General features: G+C 36.8%; 1 protein-coding gene across 1 annotated transcript in view; it reads right to left on the reverse strand.

Moving 5' to 3' along the window:
* Positions 1-18,654, reverse strand: part of ppp3cca (protein phosphatase 3, catalytic subunit, gamma isozyme, a) — a 41,369-nt gene that overhangs the window by 17,521 nt on the left and 5,194 nt on the right. Inside the window, exons 2-4 of the mRNA XM_058070279.1 lie at positions 11,780-11,977; positions 8,305-8,429; positions 4,180-4,291 (exon numbers count right to left, since the gene is read on the reverse strand). Of these exons, the coding sequence (XP_057926262.1) occupies positions 4,180-4,291; positions 8,305-8,429; positions 11,780-11,977 (435 nt within the window). The remainder of the gene's footprint in view (positions 1-4,179; positions 4,292-8,304; positions 8,430-11,779; positions 11,978-18,654) is intronic.

The following is an 18,654-nucleotide window of genomic DNA, read 5'->3' on the forward strand; positions in this document are numbered from 1 at the left end:
CCACGGAGAACATGCAAACTCCACACAGAGATGGCTGAGGGTGGAATTGAACCCTGGTCTCCTAGCTGTGAGGTCTGCACGCTAACCACTAGACTGCCGTGCCACCCGTTTTAAGACTTTTTACATTCATTCATTCATTCATTTTCTACCGCTTTTCCTCACGAGGGTCGCGGAGGGTGCTGGAGCCTATCCCAGATGTCTTTGTCAAACAACCATTCACACTCACATTAATACCTATGGACAATTTGGAGTCGCTAATTAACCTAGCATGTTTTTGGAACGTGGGAGGAAACCGGAGTACCCGGAGAAAACCCACGCATTCACCCACGGAGAACATGCAAACTCCACACAGAGATGGCTGAGGGTGGAATTGAACCCTGGTCTCCTAGCTGTGAGGTCTGCACGCTAACCACGAGACCGCCGTGCCGCCCTAATATTAAACTTAAAAAATATATTTTCAATATTACAACTTTTTTTTTTTACATTATTTTCACATTATTAGAGCCTTCTAGACAAAAAAAGCAACCCTATAGTCACCTTTACACTCATATTATCTCATATAGTACACATAAAATAAGCAATTTAAGACATAAATAAGACTCGTGTCTGTGTGTGTTGCTGTATATGTGTTTTGGTGCTAGTGGAGCTGAGTGGGGGATGGGCAGGAAGTGGGATTAGGAGGTTCAAACTAGAGTTTTAGCTTGGCATGGGTTGCGGCCACAACAGTAGACGGTGTTAGGGATTATCATGACTGTTACGAGATCATTCAAATCTGCAATAAGAGTCTGTTGTTCCAGCAATCACGTCTGGTGCTTGTGTGTTGAAAATATTACGCAATGAGGGGAAGTTTGAATGCATTCACACTCATGCTCACACGAGTGTACACACAGTTCACTTCCAAAGGTGAAAATTTTAAATAATTTGGGGTGTTATATTTATAAATAAATAGTAATTTTCATGTAAAACTACTGTTTTTTGTTATATATATTATTTATATTTATTATTTATATATACATTTAAATTAAATTAAATTAAATTAAATTAAATTAAATTAAATTAAATTAAATTAAATTAAATTAAATTAAATTAAATTAAATTAAATTAAATTTAAAATTAAATTAAAGGCAATTAAATTAAAGGCAATTAAATTAAAGGCAATTAAATTAAAGGCAATTAAATTAAAGGCAATTAAATTAAATTAAATTAAATTAAATTAAATTAAAGGCAATTAAATTAAATTAAATTAAAGGCAATTAAATTAAATTAAATTAAAGGCAATTAAATTAAATTAATAATATGTATAATATATTATATATAATAATAATATATTAAATTAATATATTAATATAAAATATATTAATATAAAATAATATTAAATTAATTTAATTTAATAATGTATATATAAATAATATATTAAATTAATATAAAATAATATAAAATAATATAAAATAATATAAAATAATATAAAATAATATAAAATAATATAAAATAATATAAAATAATATTAAATTAAATTAAATTAAATTAAATTAAATTAAATTAAATTAAATTAAATTAAATTAAATTAAATTAAATTAAATTAAATTAAATTAAATTAAATTAAATTAAATTAAATTAAATTAAATTAAATTAAATTAAATTAAAGATATGGTGATGAACCCACACATCCTTTGATCGCAATTGATAGTAATAGTTACCCCCAGCCTGACGACCAGACAAAGGCCTACACACCATGACTTTTAATTGATGACCACTAAATGACCACTAGAAGTATTTTTACAGTGTTACACCACGCATGTAAAGATGGCACATTTTGTGTGCATGCAGTTGAGGTGATACGTGGGAGGAAGTGAAGACGATGTAGTGAGTGAAATCAATTTGCATCGTCGGCAACGCCGTCTTTGCTGGCGCATTGAGAGACACACAAAATGCAAGAGCAGGGACACACGGAAACATAAACAGCGTTTGGAATTAAAATGATTGTGTTTAAGTGTGTGGAACAGATCAGCGGCGTGTGTAGCGGCTGGCTACGTTCATCTGCGTGGCGACAATGAAAAAGGCTGTTATGCAGTCACACTTTGTGTGGGACTCCGATCTCACCAACGCTTTCTAATAAAACTGTAAAACTGCAGAACTCGATTCGAGACGCTGGCAAAAGATTACACTCTTACGCTTGGGTGTGTTATTATTAAAAAAACAACAAGTGGGTTAAAAGTCTTTGTCGTCACCTAAGGTCCTGTACACACCGAGACAAAAATAAATAAATCTGGAGACGTGATTGTATCAGGAAATATTCATTCATTTTCCGACCGCTTTTTCCTCACGAGGGTCGCAGGGGTGCTGGAGCCTATCCCAGCTGTCTTCGGGCGTGAGGCGGGGTACACCCTGGACTGGTGGCCAGCCAATCACAGGGCACATATAGACAAACAACCATTCACACTCACATTCATACATAGGTATGAATTTGGACAATTTAGAGTCGCCAATTAAGCTAGCATGTTTTTGGAATGTGGGAGGAAACCAGAGAAAACCCACGCATGAACATGCAAACTCCACACAGAGATGGCCGAGGGTGGAATTGAACCCTGGTCTCTGCGCGCTAACCACTAGACCACCGTGCCACCCTCATTTTCATTCATTTATTTTCTACCGCTTTTTCCTCACGAGGGTTGCTGGGGGTGCTGGAGCCTATCCCAGCTGTCTTCGGGCGAGAGGCGGGGTACACCCTGGACTGGTCGCCAGCCAATCACAGGGCACATATAGACAACCATTCACACTCACATTCATACCTATGGACAATTTGGAGTCGCTAATTAACCTAGCATGTTTTTGGAATGTGGGAGGAAACCGGAGTACCCGGAGAAAACCCACGCATGCACGGGGAGAACATGCAAACTCCACACAGATATGGCCGAGGGTGGGAATTGAACCCTGGTCTCCTAGCTGTGAGGTCTGCGCACTAACCACCAGACCGCCGTGCCGCCTTCAAATGTGTTTAATAAGTGTGTAATGCATATTGAAGAGAGATGGGGAGGGTTCTGGATCAACCGTCACTCTTATTGCAAATGAATGGCGCATTCGATTTTTGAAGGGTGGAGCTGGTATGGATTTATAAAATTGTATATATATACACCGTAGTTTGATTGAAGCGCAGTAACTGTAGCCACAAGATGGAACCCACATTGAGCGGAAACGGAGAACGAAATGAGTATTTGGATTGGTAAAGTTAGCTTCAAAGCCCTGGAGGACAAACGTTATTTCTATGTATCGACCGGGCACTGTAGATATTTCATCAAACTTCCATTTTTTCCAATCAGGTACACACATTTCACTTCCAAAGGTGAACATTTTAAATAATTCAGGGTGTTATATTTGTAAATAAATTGTAATTTTCATGTAAAACTACTGTCTTTTGTTATATATATTATTTATATATACATATATAAAATAAAATAAAATAAAATAAAATAAAATAAAATAAAATAAAATAAAATAAAATAAAATAAAATATGTTTTTGTATATTTTGCCTAAACATACTATATGGCAAAATGACTTATTTATATATACATAATGAAATGAAATGAAATTAAATTAAATATTTTTGTATATTTTGGCTAAACATACTATATGGCTAAAGTACTTAAAGTGAAAGTTATGCTTGAAATGTATCTTTTCACAATAAAGCTGTCTTTATCACTTTTATTTTGTTAAGAACTGATATTTTGCTGAAACTTACCTACTATGTTCTACGGGATAAAAACAAACTTTTTTGTTGTGCTGAGTGTCTAACATTTCTTTTGGTATACTGTTGTACTGCGTGTTATATTTGTAAATAAATAGTAACTTTCATGTAAAACTACTGTTTTTTGTTATATATATTATTTATATGTACATTATAAAATAAAATAAAATAAAATAAAATAAAATAAAATAAAATAAAATAAAATAAAATAAAATAAAATAAAATAAAATAAAATAAAATAAAATAAAATAAAATAAAATTAAATTAAATTAAATTAAATTAAATTAAATTAAATTAAATTAAATTAAATTAAATTAAATTAAATTAAATTAAAACACTGTTTCTTTACACTGGTGTTGGTAGTTCTGGCCTAGCCACATGCTTCACCGATGAGCCGTATAGCAGTCATCTTACTGAAAGACTGAGCCGTACTTACATTCCTGTTTGAAGGTGAAGTACTCTGTGAGGTGCCGGCACTCGTGGTTCCCTCGCAGGAGGAAGAGTGTGTTGGGGTGGTTGATCTTGAGCGACCAGAGGTAGAGAACACACTGAAAGTGACAGGAGAAAAAAAAAAGGGAACTTTTTAGAAATTTGCAGTCGTAACCGAGACTTGTGATTTGTAGGAAAAGAAAAACACAACATTTGGTTAAATTCATTCACTGGAGCCTATCCCAGCTGTCTTCGGGCGAGAGGCGGGGTACACCCTGGACTGGTGGCCAGCCAATCACAGGGCACATATAGACAAACAACCATTCACACTCACATTCATACCTATGGACAATTTGGAGTCGCTAATTAACCTAGCATGTTTTTGGAATGTGGGAGGAAACTGGAGTACCCGGAAAAAAAACCCACGCATGCACGGGGAGAACATGCAAACTCCACACAGAGATGGCCGAGGGTGGAATTGAACCCTGGTCTCCTAGCTGTGAGGTGTGCGCGCTAACCACTAGACCACCGTGCCGCCCCTATAGTAGACATAATAAGAGAAAATACGCCATTTTTGTCAAATCAAGCCCTGCCCTGTCGCAACACCAGTACACAAAAATCATCTGTAGGGTAGATCCCCACTTTTTGTGGGGGAATGCGTCCAAAAGGCATGCTGGGTAACCTCCTATTGTTGTAAATGAGTGCAAAAATAGTATTATTTTGCATTTATATTGCCGTGTACGCGCATATTTCCATAGTTGCAATGTGGTACAGTTACATTATATGTTATTATTATATACATTATACATATTTATATGCATTATACATATTTTTATTTGTGTTGATTTATGTTTGGTTTGTTGTGCTTTAGATGATGAAAGAAAAAAATAAAATAAAATAAAAAAATAAAAAAATAAAAAAATAAAAAAATAAAAAAATAAAAAAATAAAAAAATAAAAAAAATAAAAAAATAAAAAAATAAAAAAATAAAAAAATAAAAAAATAAAAAAATAAAAAAAAATTAAATTTACAAAAATTTAAAAATTTTTACAAAAATTTAAAAAAAATTTAAAAAAATTTAAAAAAAATTAAAATTTTAACATTTTAAAATTGTTAAATTTTAAAATTTTAAATTTTTAAATTTTAAATTTTAAAATTTTAAAATTTTAATTTTGGTAATTTTGTTTGGTTTGTTGTGCTTTAGATGATGAAAGAAAAAAAAATAATAATAATAAAATAAAAAAATAAAAAATAAAAAATAAAAATATAAAAAAAATAAAAAAAATAAAAAATAAAAAAATAAAAAATAAAAAAATAAAAAAATAAAAAAATAAAAAAATAAAAAAATAAAAAAATAAAAAAAATTTTAAATTTACAAAAATTTAAAAAATTTTACAAAAATTTAAAAAAAATTTAAAAAATTTTAAAAAAAATTAAAATTTTAAAATTTTAAAATTTTAAAAATTTAAAAAAAAATTAAAATTTTAAAATTTTAAAATTTAACAATTTTTTGTCAATTTTCTAAAATCAAAACATTTGTATTCGTGGGAAACTTTAAATTTTTAAATTTTTAAATTTTAAAATTTTAAAATTTTAAAATTTTTAAATGTAAAAATTTTAAAATTTTAAATTTTAAAATTTTAAAATTTTAAAATTTTAAAATTTAAAGTTTCCCACGAATACAAATGTTTTGATTTTAGAAAATTGACAAATTTGCTGGGTTGTGAATGTTAGCTCGCAAATATGCAAGAACCCCCTGTACATAATAGGAGTGTTCTTAAGGTGAATGTATTTCTTAGGGCGATTTATTGTATTAACAAACAAAGTTTGTATTGTAGGTAGAAGTGAAAAACATCTTTATATCAGTTTTTCATCACAAAAAGCCAGCGGGTGTATAGAGGTTTTTATTTTTTTTTTTTTATGTAGAGCGAGCCGTCGCTCCAACAATGATGCTTTAATGACAGTACAGTACACTTTTTGTTTGCTCTGACGCAGACAAAAAAGAAACAAGGCACAAATCATTAACCACATTGACGTCCGTGTAGACGGGATAGCGATACCCGCATCATTTCCTTAAAAAAAAAAAAAACATGACGCCATATAAGTGTGACCATGTCGCTTGTCAATCAATGCTAAAACATGAAACGTAGTCAAAAGAAAGGGAAGCGACTGAACATGATGTGTTCTTTTCCTCTCCATGCGGCTGTTTATGAAAAGCCCCGGCATAACGAGAGTCGTTCATATCTGGCTGTGTCAGTTCAAGGCCAGTCAATATGTGCTCACACCCACTTACAACACAAAGACAAATTAAATTGCCAAGTATGAAAAGAAGATGGGTTACTCACTTCCTCTGAAAGGCATTCCTGCAAAGGTATAATAGTACTTCAAGGGGCACTTTGTTACCTAGGCAACCACATCCTTATATTCAGATTCACTTCGTTTGCTTATCATTTATTCTGAAGTGAGCCATGTGGCTATTAGTGAAAGGAAAAAAAAACCTTCAGTACTAATACAAAGTGCAAATACTGTTGTTGTGCAGATTAGGAGTACAGCATGAACGCCGTAATTGTGATGTGTATTCATATTTTGATTACTGTTGTAATAAAGACAAGGGATCATATCAAATATTCAATAATATACAGGGATCGACAATAACGATGTACCGATGGCCCGGGGCAAGTTAAAAAAAAAAATTGGGGCAAGTAAATCCAATCAGTGATATTCCCGTCGGGAAAGTACACTTTGGGATGCCATACTGCCAAGAGTTTTTTTTTTAAGCGGTTCTTGTTGGGTGTTGGTAAAACACATTATTGTTGAAATATTTTTGCAATTATTGTGTTTACACTGAAAAGCTTGATAAAACATTCCACTGTTCTCAAATATCTTTTTATTTTTCTACACAAAATAAGATGAAAAATAAATAAACAAATCAAGAATAAAGAAAATCAATCAATCAGTAATAAATAAATATAATAATAATAATAAAACGGCAAATAATAAAAACTTAAGAAACCACATATAGTTGCTGGGTAGACAAATTATTTTTTTTCAGATTAAAATGAACAAAGCATTATTAGAGCCCTGTAGACATGACAAAACACGACTATAGTCACATTTATACTCTTTTTATTTACAACATATTGCGCAACTGCAGGGTCTTGAGACACATGCTAACTCGCAAACTAGAGAGCTAGCGACCTAAACGGTAGCCTTCAAGTTATTTCCTTTTAAACTTAAATAGCCAAAAACTTACCACTTCCACACGGATAGGGAGGATAACTATTAACAGTTATTTAACCTTTAACATGAACATGAATCAAACGTAATAATTTTTTCTGGGTACATGATACCATACAGCATCCATATCAAACTTTCATATCAAGGCGGGGGGCCTCAAACTAGTGTCCTGCGGGCCACATTTGGCACATTTGAGACCCCTGATTTATATGAACAGATTTTTTTAATGAAATGAAAGTTTTTGCTTGTGGACATCAATTAATTTTGTTATTGTTGAAATATTTTTGCAATTATTGTGTTTACACTGTTTAGATATAATACATGTAATAAACTGAAAATTTTCAGGATACAAAATGGTGTTTTGATTAAATAGTACGTGATAATAAGCTCATGATTCTTTTTTTCTAACTTTGACTACACTGTTCTGTACCACCACCGGCCGTATGAATACATACAATCATGAAACTTTATATTTAGATATATAATACGATACTTGGGGAATATGCGGGGAGGCTTCTATAGATGCTTGATGACCCATGAAAGTGGGTCATCGTTGCACCTCAAATGAATCTAAGCTTAGTGCGGTTGCCACCCTCCAGCCATGACTCTCACCAAGGCCACCGCAGACCACTTGCTATACACCCGGCCTGCAGCTCTCTATTCCGAAACCCTGTGTCTTATTTTTAACCATTCCAATCAGCATGGATGAACTGTGCCCTTTGGAGCTGTCACTGAAATAGAATTTCAGGCAGCAAAAACCCATTCGGCCAAGAAGCTCAAATGTAAAATCTTCAAAGTAGAATACAAGCGAGGCTTTTGTTTACTTTTATCTATTTGAGTACACTATAACATAACAATAAGTGTTAATGATATAAAAAAAAAGTATACAACTTACCTCAATGCTGAAGTATCCTCGATCTACGTAGTCTCCGAGGAAGAGATACCGCGTGTTGCTGGGTGATCCCCCCACTTCAAATAACTTCATGAGGTCAAAGAATTGCCCATGGACATCACCACATACTGGAAAAGACATGAAGGGAGTGGAGTTACGTAATGTTACAGTTTTTCTCGGATGCCTCATATTCTCAGAACTCTACACACAAATCCAAAAATCACTCACACATTTCTGAAAACCCTTCAATTCTCCTGCAAAATGAAACTTTACATCCAAAACAGTCTTCTACATGAACAAGTATTTATACCGTAAACCTCGGATATATCGGACTCGGATATATCGGAAATTCGCTCACAACAGACAGATAAAAAAGAACCGATTTTTCTGTAATGCATTTCCAATAAAAATTCATTGCATATATTGGATTTTTTATAACGGATTTTGCCTATTTCGGATAAAATCTCCAGTCCCGTTCCAATGCATTTCCATGAAATTTCCCTCGCATATATCGGATGGCCGCATCGTGGCCTATATTACTATATAGGCTATATATTTTATATTATATACTATATATTTTACATGTAACAGTCCACCTGGTATTATTGTATCTGTAAAAGTGTCATGCAATCTGCTATTATTATTTATTATTTTATATTTAAATATTTTAATATTTAAATATTTTATATTTAAATATTTTTATTTAAATATTTTAAAATTTATTATTATTATTATTATTATTATTATCATCATTATGCTTGTGTCCCTTTTTTCAGGAGCACTTTGTAAACAACAGACCACATCAAATAACAAAACTGATACAACCATCAAAAGGTTGGCTCAGGCCATGATGCCAGGTTGTATGTTGAGTTTAAATGAAATACTTTGGAAAGAACGGACGGGCCGTATTCAAACACTTGGCGGGCCGGATGTGGCCCCCGGGCCGTAGTTTGCCCACCCCTGAGCTAGAAGCAACAAGTCGTTAATATTATTATGATTAAAAATGTTTCTCTGAACTTGAGATGAATCTGCAGGCAGATGGGTGCTATTCATTTTCCAGCAACACAATCCCAAAATAAATCTAAAAAAAAAAAAAATTATTAAATTTTATTATTATTATTTTATTTTTATTTTTTTATTATTTTAATTTTATTAAATTATTAAAAAATTATCCATTATTTCATATTTTCTTAGGTTTGTCCATCTTTTTTCTCGACTTTGTAGACTTGATGCCATATTGTTTCCCATCACTCTAGTCGAGGCTGGGGGGCTCTCATATGGTCCCAGCCATCGTCGCCATGTAGGCTGGGTGCTTGAATGATACAGAACCCAAAACGAGACACATATTAATTAACAAAGAACTACCGGGTCGACCGTGAGGACATCTGAGACAGAGGACAGAGATGACTCCTGGGTTCCTGTTGCCATTTATTAGCAAGCTAATAGGCTGCTAACAAGAAGGGTTTGTGATAAAAATACATTCAGAATACAGCTGGCCTCACATAGTGTATTAATAACATTCATTCATTCATTCATTTTCTACCGCTTTTTCCTCACAAGGGTCGCGGGGGGTGCTGGAGCCTATCCCAGCTGTCTTCGGGCGTAAGGCGGGGTACACCCTGAACTGGTCGCCAGCCAATCACAGGGCACATATAGACAAACAACCATTCACACTCACATTTATACCTATGGACAATTTGGAGTGGCTAATTAACCTAGCATGTTTTTGGAATGTGGGAGGAAACCGGAGTACCCGGAGAAAACCCACGCATGCACGGGGAGAACATGGAAACTCCACACAGAGATGGCCGAGGGTGGGATTGAACCCTGGTCTCCTAGCTGTGAGGTCTGCGCGCTAACCCCTAGACCACCGTGCCGGTATTAATAACATGAGAATTATTATTATTATTATTATTATTACAATTATGCAGCACTGTAGACCTGACTTTTGCAAGATATTTACAGTAGATACACGCTCCTCTAAACGGTTGTGTTTTAACAGCTAGCTACTCCTACATAAAAGCTAAGGGGGAGTTGATTAAGGTAAAAAAAAACTACTATAACTGCAGTTTTATAGTGTGAAAAGCCTTGAAGTAATTAGAGTGCTGGCAGGCTGGGAGGTGTACTGGACCAAGGCCAAGTAGAAGTCAGCGATAAGAAATGAGAAAAGCCCAGCGACCTTGTAGAGCAGGGCTCGACAATAACGATGCACCGATGGCCCGGGGTAAGTTATTTTAATTACAGTGTTAAATAATCTTCAGAAATTCAAGTTTATTGTTGATACAGTGTAATTGCGTTATTATGCCATATACCAGGGGTCTCAAACACGCGGCCCGCGGGCCAAATGTGGCCCACAGGACACTAGTTTGAGGCCCCCGCCTCAGTTTGATATGTATGCTGTATGGTATCATGTACCCAGAAAAAAATTATTACGTTTGATTAATGTTCATGTTAAAGGTTAAATAACTGTTAATAGTTATCCTCCCTATCCGTGTGGAAGTGGTAAGTTTTTGGCTATTTAAGTTGAAAGGAAATAACTCGAAGGCTACCGTTTAGGTCGCTAGCTCTCTAGTTTGTGAGTTAGCATGTGTCTCAAGACCCTGCAGTTGCGCAATATGTTGTAAATAAAAAGAGTATAAATGTGACTATAGTCGTGTTTTGTCATGTCTACAGGGCTCTAATAATGCTTTGTTCATTTTAATCTGAAAAAAATCATTTGTCTACCCACCAACTATATGTGGTTTCTTAAGTTTTTATTATTTGCCGTTTTATTATTATTATTATATTTATTTATTACTGATTGATTTTCTTTATTCTTGATTTGTTTATTTATTTTTCATCTTATTTTGTGTAGAAAAATAAAAAGTAAGATATTTGAGAACAGTGGAATGTTTTATCAGAGATTTTCTTGTAGAAAATTTGAACCAAAGCAAAGTTTTTTAATTTTTTTCTTTTTAATAAATGCATTTTTTTTTTGTTTTTTTTTTTTTTTTAAAACCTGATGCGGCCCAGTCTCACCCAGACCCGAGCTCCAGTGGCCCCCAAGTAAATTGAGTTTGAGACCCCTGATTTAAAACATAGTTTTGTGTTGTAAGTGACAAAGCAAACTACCATTAATAATATCATTAATAATCATTTGACTTTAATACTATGCCAAGGGCCAATATAAAAAATTGTTGCGGCATGAAAATAGCCCCCGGGGCGCCCTTTTGACGCCAAGTGCTCTCTTCTCTGTTCTGCGGGGGGGTGAGAATATAAACAGGAAAAATGCTCGGTGTATGGATGAGTGAGTGAGTGAAGTGTTATGTGAAGATTACCAAGTTTACAGTGCAGATAATTTTTAGTTGAAATATAGTAATATGAGCTGGGATAGGCTCCAGCACCCCCCTACGACCCTTGTGAGGATGAGCGGTAGAAAATGAATGAATGAATGAATATAGTAATATGAAAAGACAGTACATCATCCTAATCAAAATACCTGTAATAGGTGCCTCCACTTCCAGCATACACTTCTCTTGGCGAAGGATATCGGCGCCATCGTTGATGATCGTTAGAGCCACGTCTTCCTCCACCCTTCCCTCCTTGACAAGGTGGTTCCGGAGCAGCTCGGGATTGGGCTTGCCATCTTCAAACACCTCTTTTATTGTCAGTTTATGTTGTGGGGGGTATGGCACAGCTGTCGAGAGAGAAAAATAGCGTTTTCTTTTGATTTAAAAAGCTGTATTAAAATATTCAAGATACATTCAAACCTCGGTATTCCACATTGGAATAAAACGTTATATTATATTATATTATATTATATTATATTATATTATATTATATTATATATACCCGTCAGTATGTTGAAAGCATTGCAACAAAGGAGTAAAGACATTTGTGAGTGCCAGCAAAAATAATGTGAAAAATAGTGCTGTCGATCTACTGAATGGACAGAATATGTAATGTTAGTCTATAATCAATTAATAATTGATTAATCTAATCAAATGAATGTAATCGAATTAATACATTTTTAAGATCATTTTTAAAATGCTGAGAAAAATCCCTCACTTTGAGATATTTACATTTAAATTGATTATAATATTGTGGCGGGCAGCACGGCGGTCGAGTGGTTAGCACGCAGACCTCACAGCTAGGAGACCAGGGTTCAATTCCACCCTCGGCCATCTCTGTGTGGAGTTTGCATGTTCTCTGCGTGGGTTTTCTCCGGGTACTCCGGTTTCCTCCCACATTCCAAAAACATGCTAATGCTAATTGTACCATAGGTATGAATGTGAGTGTGAATGGTTGTTTGTCTATATGTGCCCTGTGATTGGCTGGCCACCAGTCCAGGGTGTACCCCGCCTCTCGCCCGAAGACAGCTGGGATAGGCTCCAGCACCCCCCGCGACCCTCGTGAGGAAAAGCGGTAGAAAATGAATGAATATTATTGTGGCAGATGAATTGATATGAATGTTATGAATATTGATATGCAACAAAAAAAATGTGGCGTAATAAAGTCATTTGGTTTGAACAGACCCAAGTGATGCATACAACTAATTCATTCATTGGACCAACTCTCACATGCTCCTTTTCATGTCTCCTCCATACATCTCCCCGCTCCTCACCTTGCCCTCCCAACTACAAAGGTCGCCTATCAGCTTAATACAAAACAAGCCCAAACACAATGTATGGAATGTATGGGAATATTTCTGTTTTAAACAGAATCAACAAGGTCAAGGAATCAACACGCGGCCCGCGGGCCAAATGTGGCCCGCAGGACACTCGTTTGAGGCCCCCGCCTTGATATGAAAGTTTAATGTTAGTGCGGCCCGCGCAAGTTTGATATGGATGCTGTATGGTATCATGTACCCAGAAAAAATTATTACGTTTGATTCATGTTCATGTTAAAGGTTAAATAACTGTTAATAGTTATCCTCACTATCCGTGTGGAAGTGGTAAGTTTTTGGCTATTAAATAAGTTGAAAGGAAATAACTTGAAGGCTACCGTTTAGGTCGCTAGCTCTCTAGTTTGCGAGTTAGCATGTGTCTCAAGACCCTGCAGTTGCGCAATATGTTGTAAATAAAAAAAAAAGTATAAATGTGACTATAGTCGTCCATCCAGGTTAGTGAATGAATAACAAATGAAAAGGGATAAAGGACAATTTAAGGTTACTTTTACCTTCATTTGAGGACATGAGTTTTGCCAAAGACACAAAACGGCAGTGAGATCAACCACCTTCCTGTTTTCAATGATTCCGAAAGTAACTTTAAATATTGCACAGCTGCCCGAAGAGAGCTGGGATAGGCTCCAGCACCCCCGCTACCCTTGTGAGAATAAGCGGTAGGAAATGAATGAATTAAAATGTATACAGTCGTCAAATTTACATTCTAAAATGAAATTATCAACATATCAAGAAGACGTTTCGATGAAGAGCTTCTGCGAGAAGATAGACGTATGTCAGGAGGAAGATATGTACTGTTCCTAAATGTTGATCAAACAAAAAGAGCTGAGAGACGACTGAAGCAGCAGGGAACCCACACAATCGCACCTCCAATATTGCGTCTAGATATACCTTACCTGAACCTGCCTTCCTTCGGTAATCTGCTACACACCACCCACACAATCCTTCATGCCATCAACACAAAAAGGTACATAAGTGCTTTTGAGGCTAAAGGGTTGAGAGCGTTGTGATTAAAACTAAAAGCACATTTGTTTTCACTGTCGAAGTGAGTGACAAGGAACATTTTACACCCACAGTAGATGCATCTGAAATATGGTAGCTACTAAGAGCTAGCTAAACAAAAAAAGAAACCAAGATCTTAATTCAGAGTAATACCTAAATGACAAAGAGTTATTGCATTATTCTGCAATTGCAATCCCGGGGTACACCCTGGACTGGTGGCCAGCCAATCACAGGGCACATATAGACAAACAACCATTCACACTCACATTCATACTTATGGACAATTTGGAGTCGCTAATTAACCTAGCATGTTTTTGGAATGTGGGAGGAAACCGGAGTACCCGGAGAAAACCCACGCATGCACGGGGAGAACATGCAAACTCCACACAGAGATGGCCGAGGGTGGAATTGAACCCTGGTCTCCTAGCTGTGTGGCCTGTGCGCTAACCACTAGACCGCCGTGCCGCCCCTATAGTAGACATAATAAGAGAAAATATGCCATTTTTGTCAAATCAAGCCCTGCCCTGTCGTAACACCAGTACACAAAAATCATCTGTAGGGTAGATCCTCACTTTTTGTGGGGGAATGCGTCCAAAAGGCATGCTGGGTAACCTCCTATTGTTGTAAATGAGTGCAAAAATAGTATCTTGGTCATCGGTGCAGCCAAAATAAGAACATCAATTCATTTTGTAGTGCTTATCTTCACGAGGGTCGCAGGGGTGCTGGAGCCTATCCCAGCTGTCTTGGGGCGAGAGGCGGGGTACACCCTGGACTGGTGGCCAGCCAATCACAGGGCACATATAGACAAACAACCATTCACACTCACATTCATACCTATGGACAATTTGGAGTCGCCAGTTAAGCCTCGAACCCAGGGAATCGAACCCTGGTCTTCCCATTGTGTGGCCTACATGCTAAACACTCGTCCACCGTGCCATAAAAATGACACATTGGGTCGTCTCTGTATGCCAAATATTCCAAATATTTAATAATGTGAGTTATTTCCATTTAGGACTGAACCAATTCCTCGATTAATTGAAACATCCATCCATCAATTTTCAATACCGCTTATCCTCTTTAGGGTTGCGGGTGTGCTGGAGCCTATCCCAGCTGTCTTCGGGCGAGCCAGCCAATCACAGGGCACATATAGACAAACAACCATTCACACTCACATTCATACCTATGGACAATTTGGAGTCGCTAATTAACCTAGCATGTTTTTGGAATGTGGGAGGAAACCGGAGTACCCGGAGAAAACCCACGCATGCACGGGGAGAACATGCAAACTCCACACAGAGATGACCGAGCAGGGACTCGAACCCGGCTCACCTAGCAGTGAGACCTGGCAAAACGGCAACAGCAACAGAGTCAACTATAATGGGTAATATGAATGGAAAGATGACTGTAGGGGTGTTATTTCATGTCTAGAGGGCTCTATAAATATTAATTCATTTTCTACCGCTTATCCTCAAGAGGGTCTTGGGGGTGCTGGAGCCTATCCCAGCTCTCTTCGGGCGAGAGGCGGGGTACACCCTGGACTGGTGGCCAGCCAATCACAGGGCACATATAGACAAACAACCATTCACACTCACATTCATACCTATGGACAATTTGGAGTCGCTAATTAACCTAGCATGTTTTTGGAATGTGGGAGGAAACCGGAGTACCGGGAGAAAACCCACCCTAGTGTGGCCTGCTCGCTAAGCACTCCTCCACCGTGCAGCGTAAATCAAAACATAAAAAGTCTTTGTTAACACCTGAATGGGTCATTAACGAAATTTGCTTTGTGTAATTAAAATGCAACATAATATCAATATGCAAAATAAGCACCAGTCTCCAATTGATTTGGTCGCCTTAGCGACGTGAATGCATCCATTCAATGTGGCTAACGACGCCTTAGCGCTAACAACAAACACTGTTACTAAGTACCCGCAAGGCATGCCGGGGGCTCCAGCAGCAACTCCCATTGACGCTACAATATAGTGAAATATTAGATGTTCAATGACCTGTTCAATTGACCTGACTTATAATAATAAACTGAAATAAAAATAAAAATAAAAATAAAAATAAAAATAAAAATAAAAATAAAAATAAAAATAAAAATAAAAATAAAAATAAAAATAAAAATAAAAATAAAAATAAAAATAAAAATAAAAATAAAATAAACACAGACCTCATAGCTAGAAGACCAGGGTTCAATTCCACCCTCTGCCATCTCTGTGTGGAGTTTGCATGTTCTCCCCGTGCATGCGTGGGTTTTCTCCGGGTACTCCGGTTTCCTCCCACATTCCAAAAACATGCTAGGTTAATTGGCGACTCCAAATTGTCCATAGGTATGAATGTGAGTGTGAATGGTTGTTTGTCTATATGTGCCCTGTGATTGGCTGGCCACCAGTCCAGACCCCGCCTCTCGCCTGAAGACAGCTGGGATAAGCTCCAGCACCACCCGCGACCCTCGTGAGGAAAAGCGGTAGAAAATGAATGAATGAATATTAAATAAGGTTTAAAAATATGAGTTTTGCATCGCTGCTAATTTGACATCAGCTAACCCAACCACCACACCCTTTATGGGAAACACTCTACTACTTCTGCTGACCACATTGCAACCTCGTCTGCAATTGGCCGAAAGGAATGCTGTGCTGTGCTATGTAAACAGAAATGTAAACACAAATAGCCATAAATGCTCGTTTATTTGTTATTATGAACCGTGTGACATCCTGCAGCTGCACAACATACAGTATAAACTTAGTGGAAGTAATACGTGTTTTTGAAATTTACCAAGACTTTTCTCAGAAAGATGTATTGGCCAGTGTGGTATAAATAACCAGTAAGTGCTCGTCGGCCTCTGAGGCACAGCCGTGAAGAGAGACGTAAGCTGAGGTGGTGCAAGTCTTAAGAACAGATTAGGTAAAGCCTCTATTAGCAAAGGCTTCCACATTCAGGGGCTGTTTTCTTAAAAGCCCTGACACACTCCAGAAGGAACAACGCAAGTTTTTGAAGAAAAATGAATTCAACTCAAAATCTAAGTCGATAAATCAGTTTTCCGCAAAGGCTGAAAGATCCTAAATTGGATTAGCGGCCTATTATACGCATGAATAAATACACATCTTTCATATGCTTACATTTGGAATGAAGGGAAATACAAAATTAATTGATGCCCACAAGGAAAAACTATTTCATTAAAAAAAAATCTGTTCATATAAATCAGGGGTCTCAAACACACGGCCCGCGGGCCAAATGTGGCCCTCAGGACACTAGTTTGAGGCCCCCGCCTTGATATGAAAGTATGTATTAATGTATGGTATCATGTACCCAGAAAAAAATATTACGTTATGATTAATGTTCATGTTAAAGGTTAAATAACTGTTAATAGTTATCATCCCTATCCGTGTGGAAGTGGTAAGTTTTTGGCTATTTAAGTTGAAAGGAAATAACTTGAAGGCTACCGTTTAGGTCGCTGGGGTTGGGGTTGGGGTTAGGTTTGGGGGTTGGGGGTTGGGTATTAGGGTTGGGTTAGTTAATATAAAGATCTCAGATTTTTGGCTGAGATCTTTATATTCCGGATTCCCTTCCCGAGGAATACCGACGATTCTTAAGAGTGATTCCAATCCGAGGCGTCCACTCCAAAGTCCAGAACGCTAACCACTACACAATGCCGGGCTCAGATTAAGATACAGTATACGGTTGGTAAAGAGTGTAACATTTCGGATAGGGTTAGGGTTAGGTTTGGGGTTTGGAGGTTAGGGTTAGGTTTAGGTTTAGGTTTGGGGGTTGGGTATTAGGGTTAGGGTTAGTTAGGGTTAGTTAGGGTTAGGGTTAGTTAGGGGTTAGGGGTTAGGGTTAGGTTTAGGGTTAGATTTGGGGGTTGGGTATTACGGTTAGTTAGGGTTAGGGTTAGTTAGGGGTTAGGGGTTAGGGTTAGTTAATATAAAGATCTCAGATTTTTGGCTGAGATCTTTATATTCCGGATTCCCTTCCCGAGGAATACCAACGATTCTTAAGAGTGATTCGAATCCGAGGCGTCCACTCCAAAGTCCAGAACGCTAACCACTACACAATGCCGGGCTCAGATTAAGATACAGTATACGGTTGGTAAAGAGTGTAACATTTCGGATAGGGTTAGGGTTAGGTTTGGGGTTTGGGGGTTAGGGTTAGGGTTAGGGTTAGGGTTAGGGTTAGGGTTAGGGTTAGGGTTAGGTTTAGGTTTGGGGGTTGGGTATTAGGGTTAGGGTTAGTTAGGGTTAGTTAGGGTTAGGGTTAGTTAGGGGTTAGGGTTAGGTTTAGGGTTAGGTTTGGGGGTTGGGTATTAGGGTTAGTTAGGGTTAGGGTTAGTTAGGGGTTAGGGGTTAGGGTTAGTTAATATAAAGATCTCAGATTTTTGGCTGAGATCTTTATATTCCGGATGCCCTTCCCGAGGAATACCGACGATTCTTAAGAGTGATTCGAATCCGAGGGGTCCACTCCAAAGTCCAGAACGCTAACCACTACACAAAGTCGGGCTCAGATTAAGATACAGTATACGGTTGGTAAAGAGTGTAACATTTCGGATAGGGTTAGGGTTAGGTTTGGGGTTTGGGGGTTAGGGTTAGGTTTAGGTTTGGGGGTTGGGTATTAGGGTTAGGGTTAGTTAGGGTTAGGGTTAGGGTTAGTTAATATAAACATCTCAGATTTTTGGCTGAGATCTTTATATT

Source organism: Doryrhamphus excisus, chromosome 4 (genome assembly GCF_030265055.1).
Source record: "Doryrhamphus excisus isolate RoL2022-K1 chromosome 4, RoL_Dexc_1.0, whole genome shotgun sequence".
NCBI classification, from domain to species: domain Eukaryota; kingdom Metazoa; phylum Chordata; class Actinopteri; order Syngnathiformes; family Syngnathidae; genus Doryrhamphus; species Doryrhamphus excisus.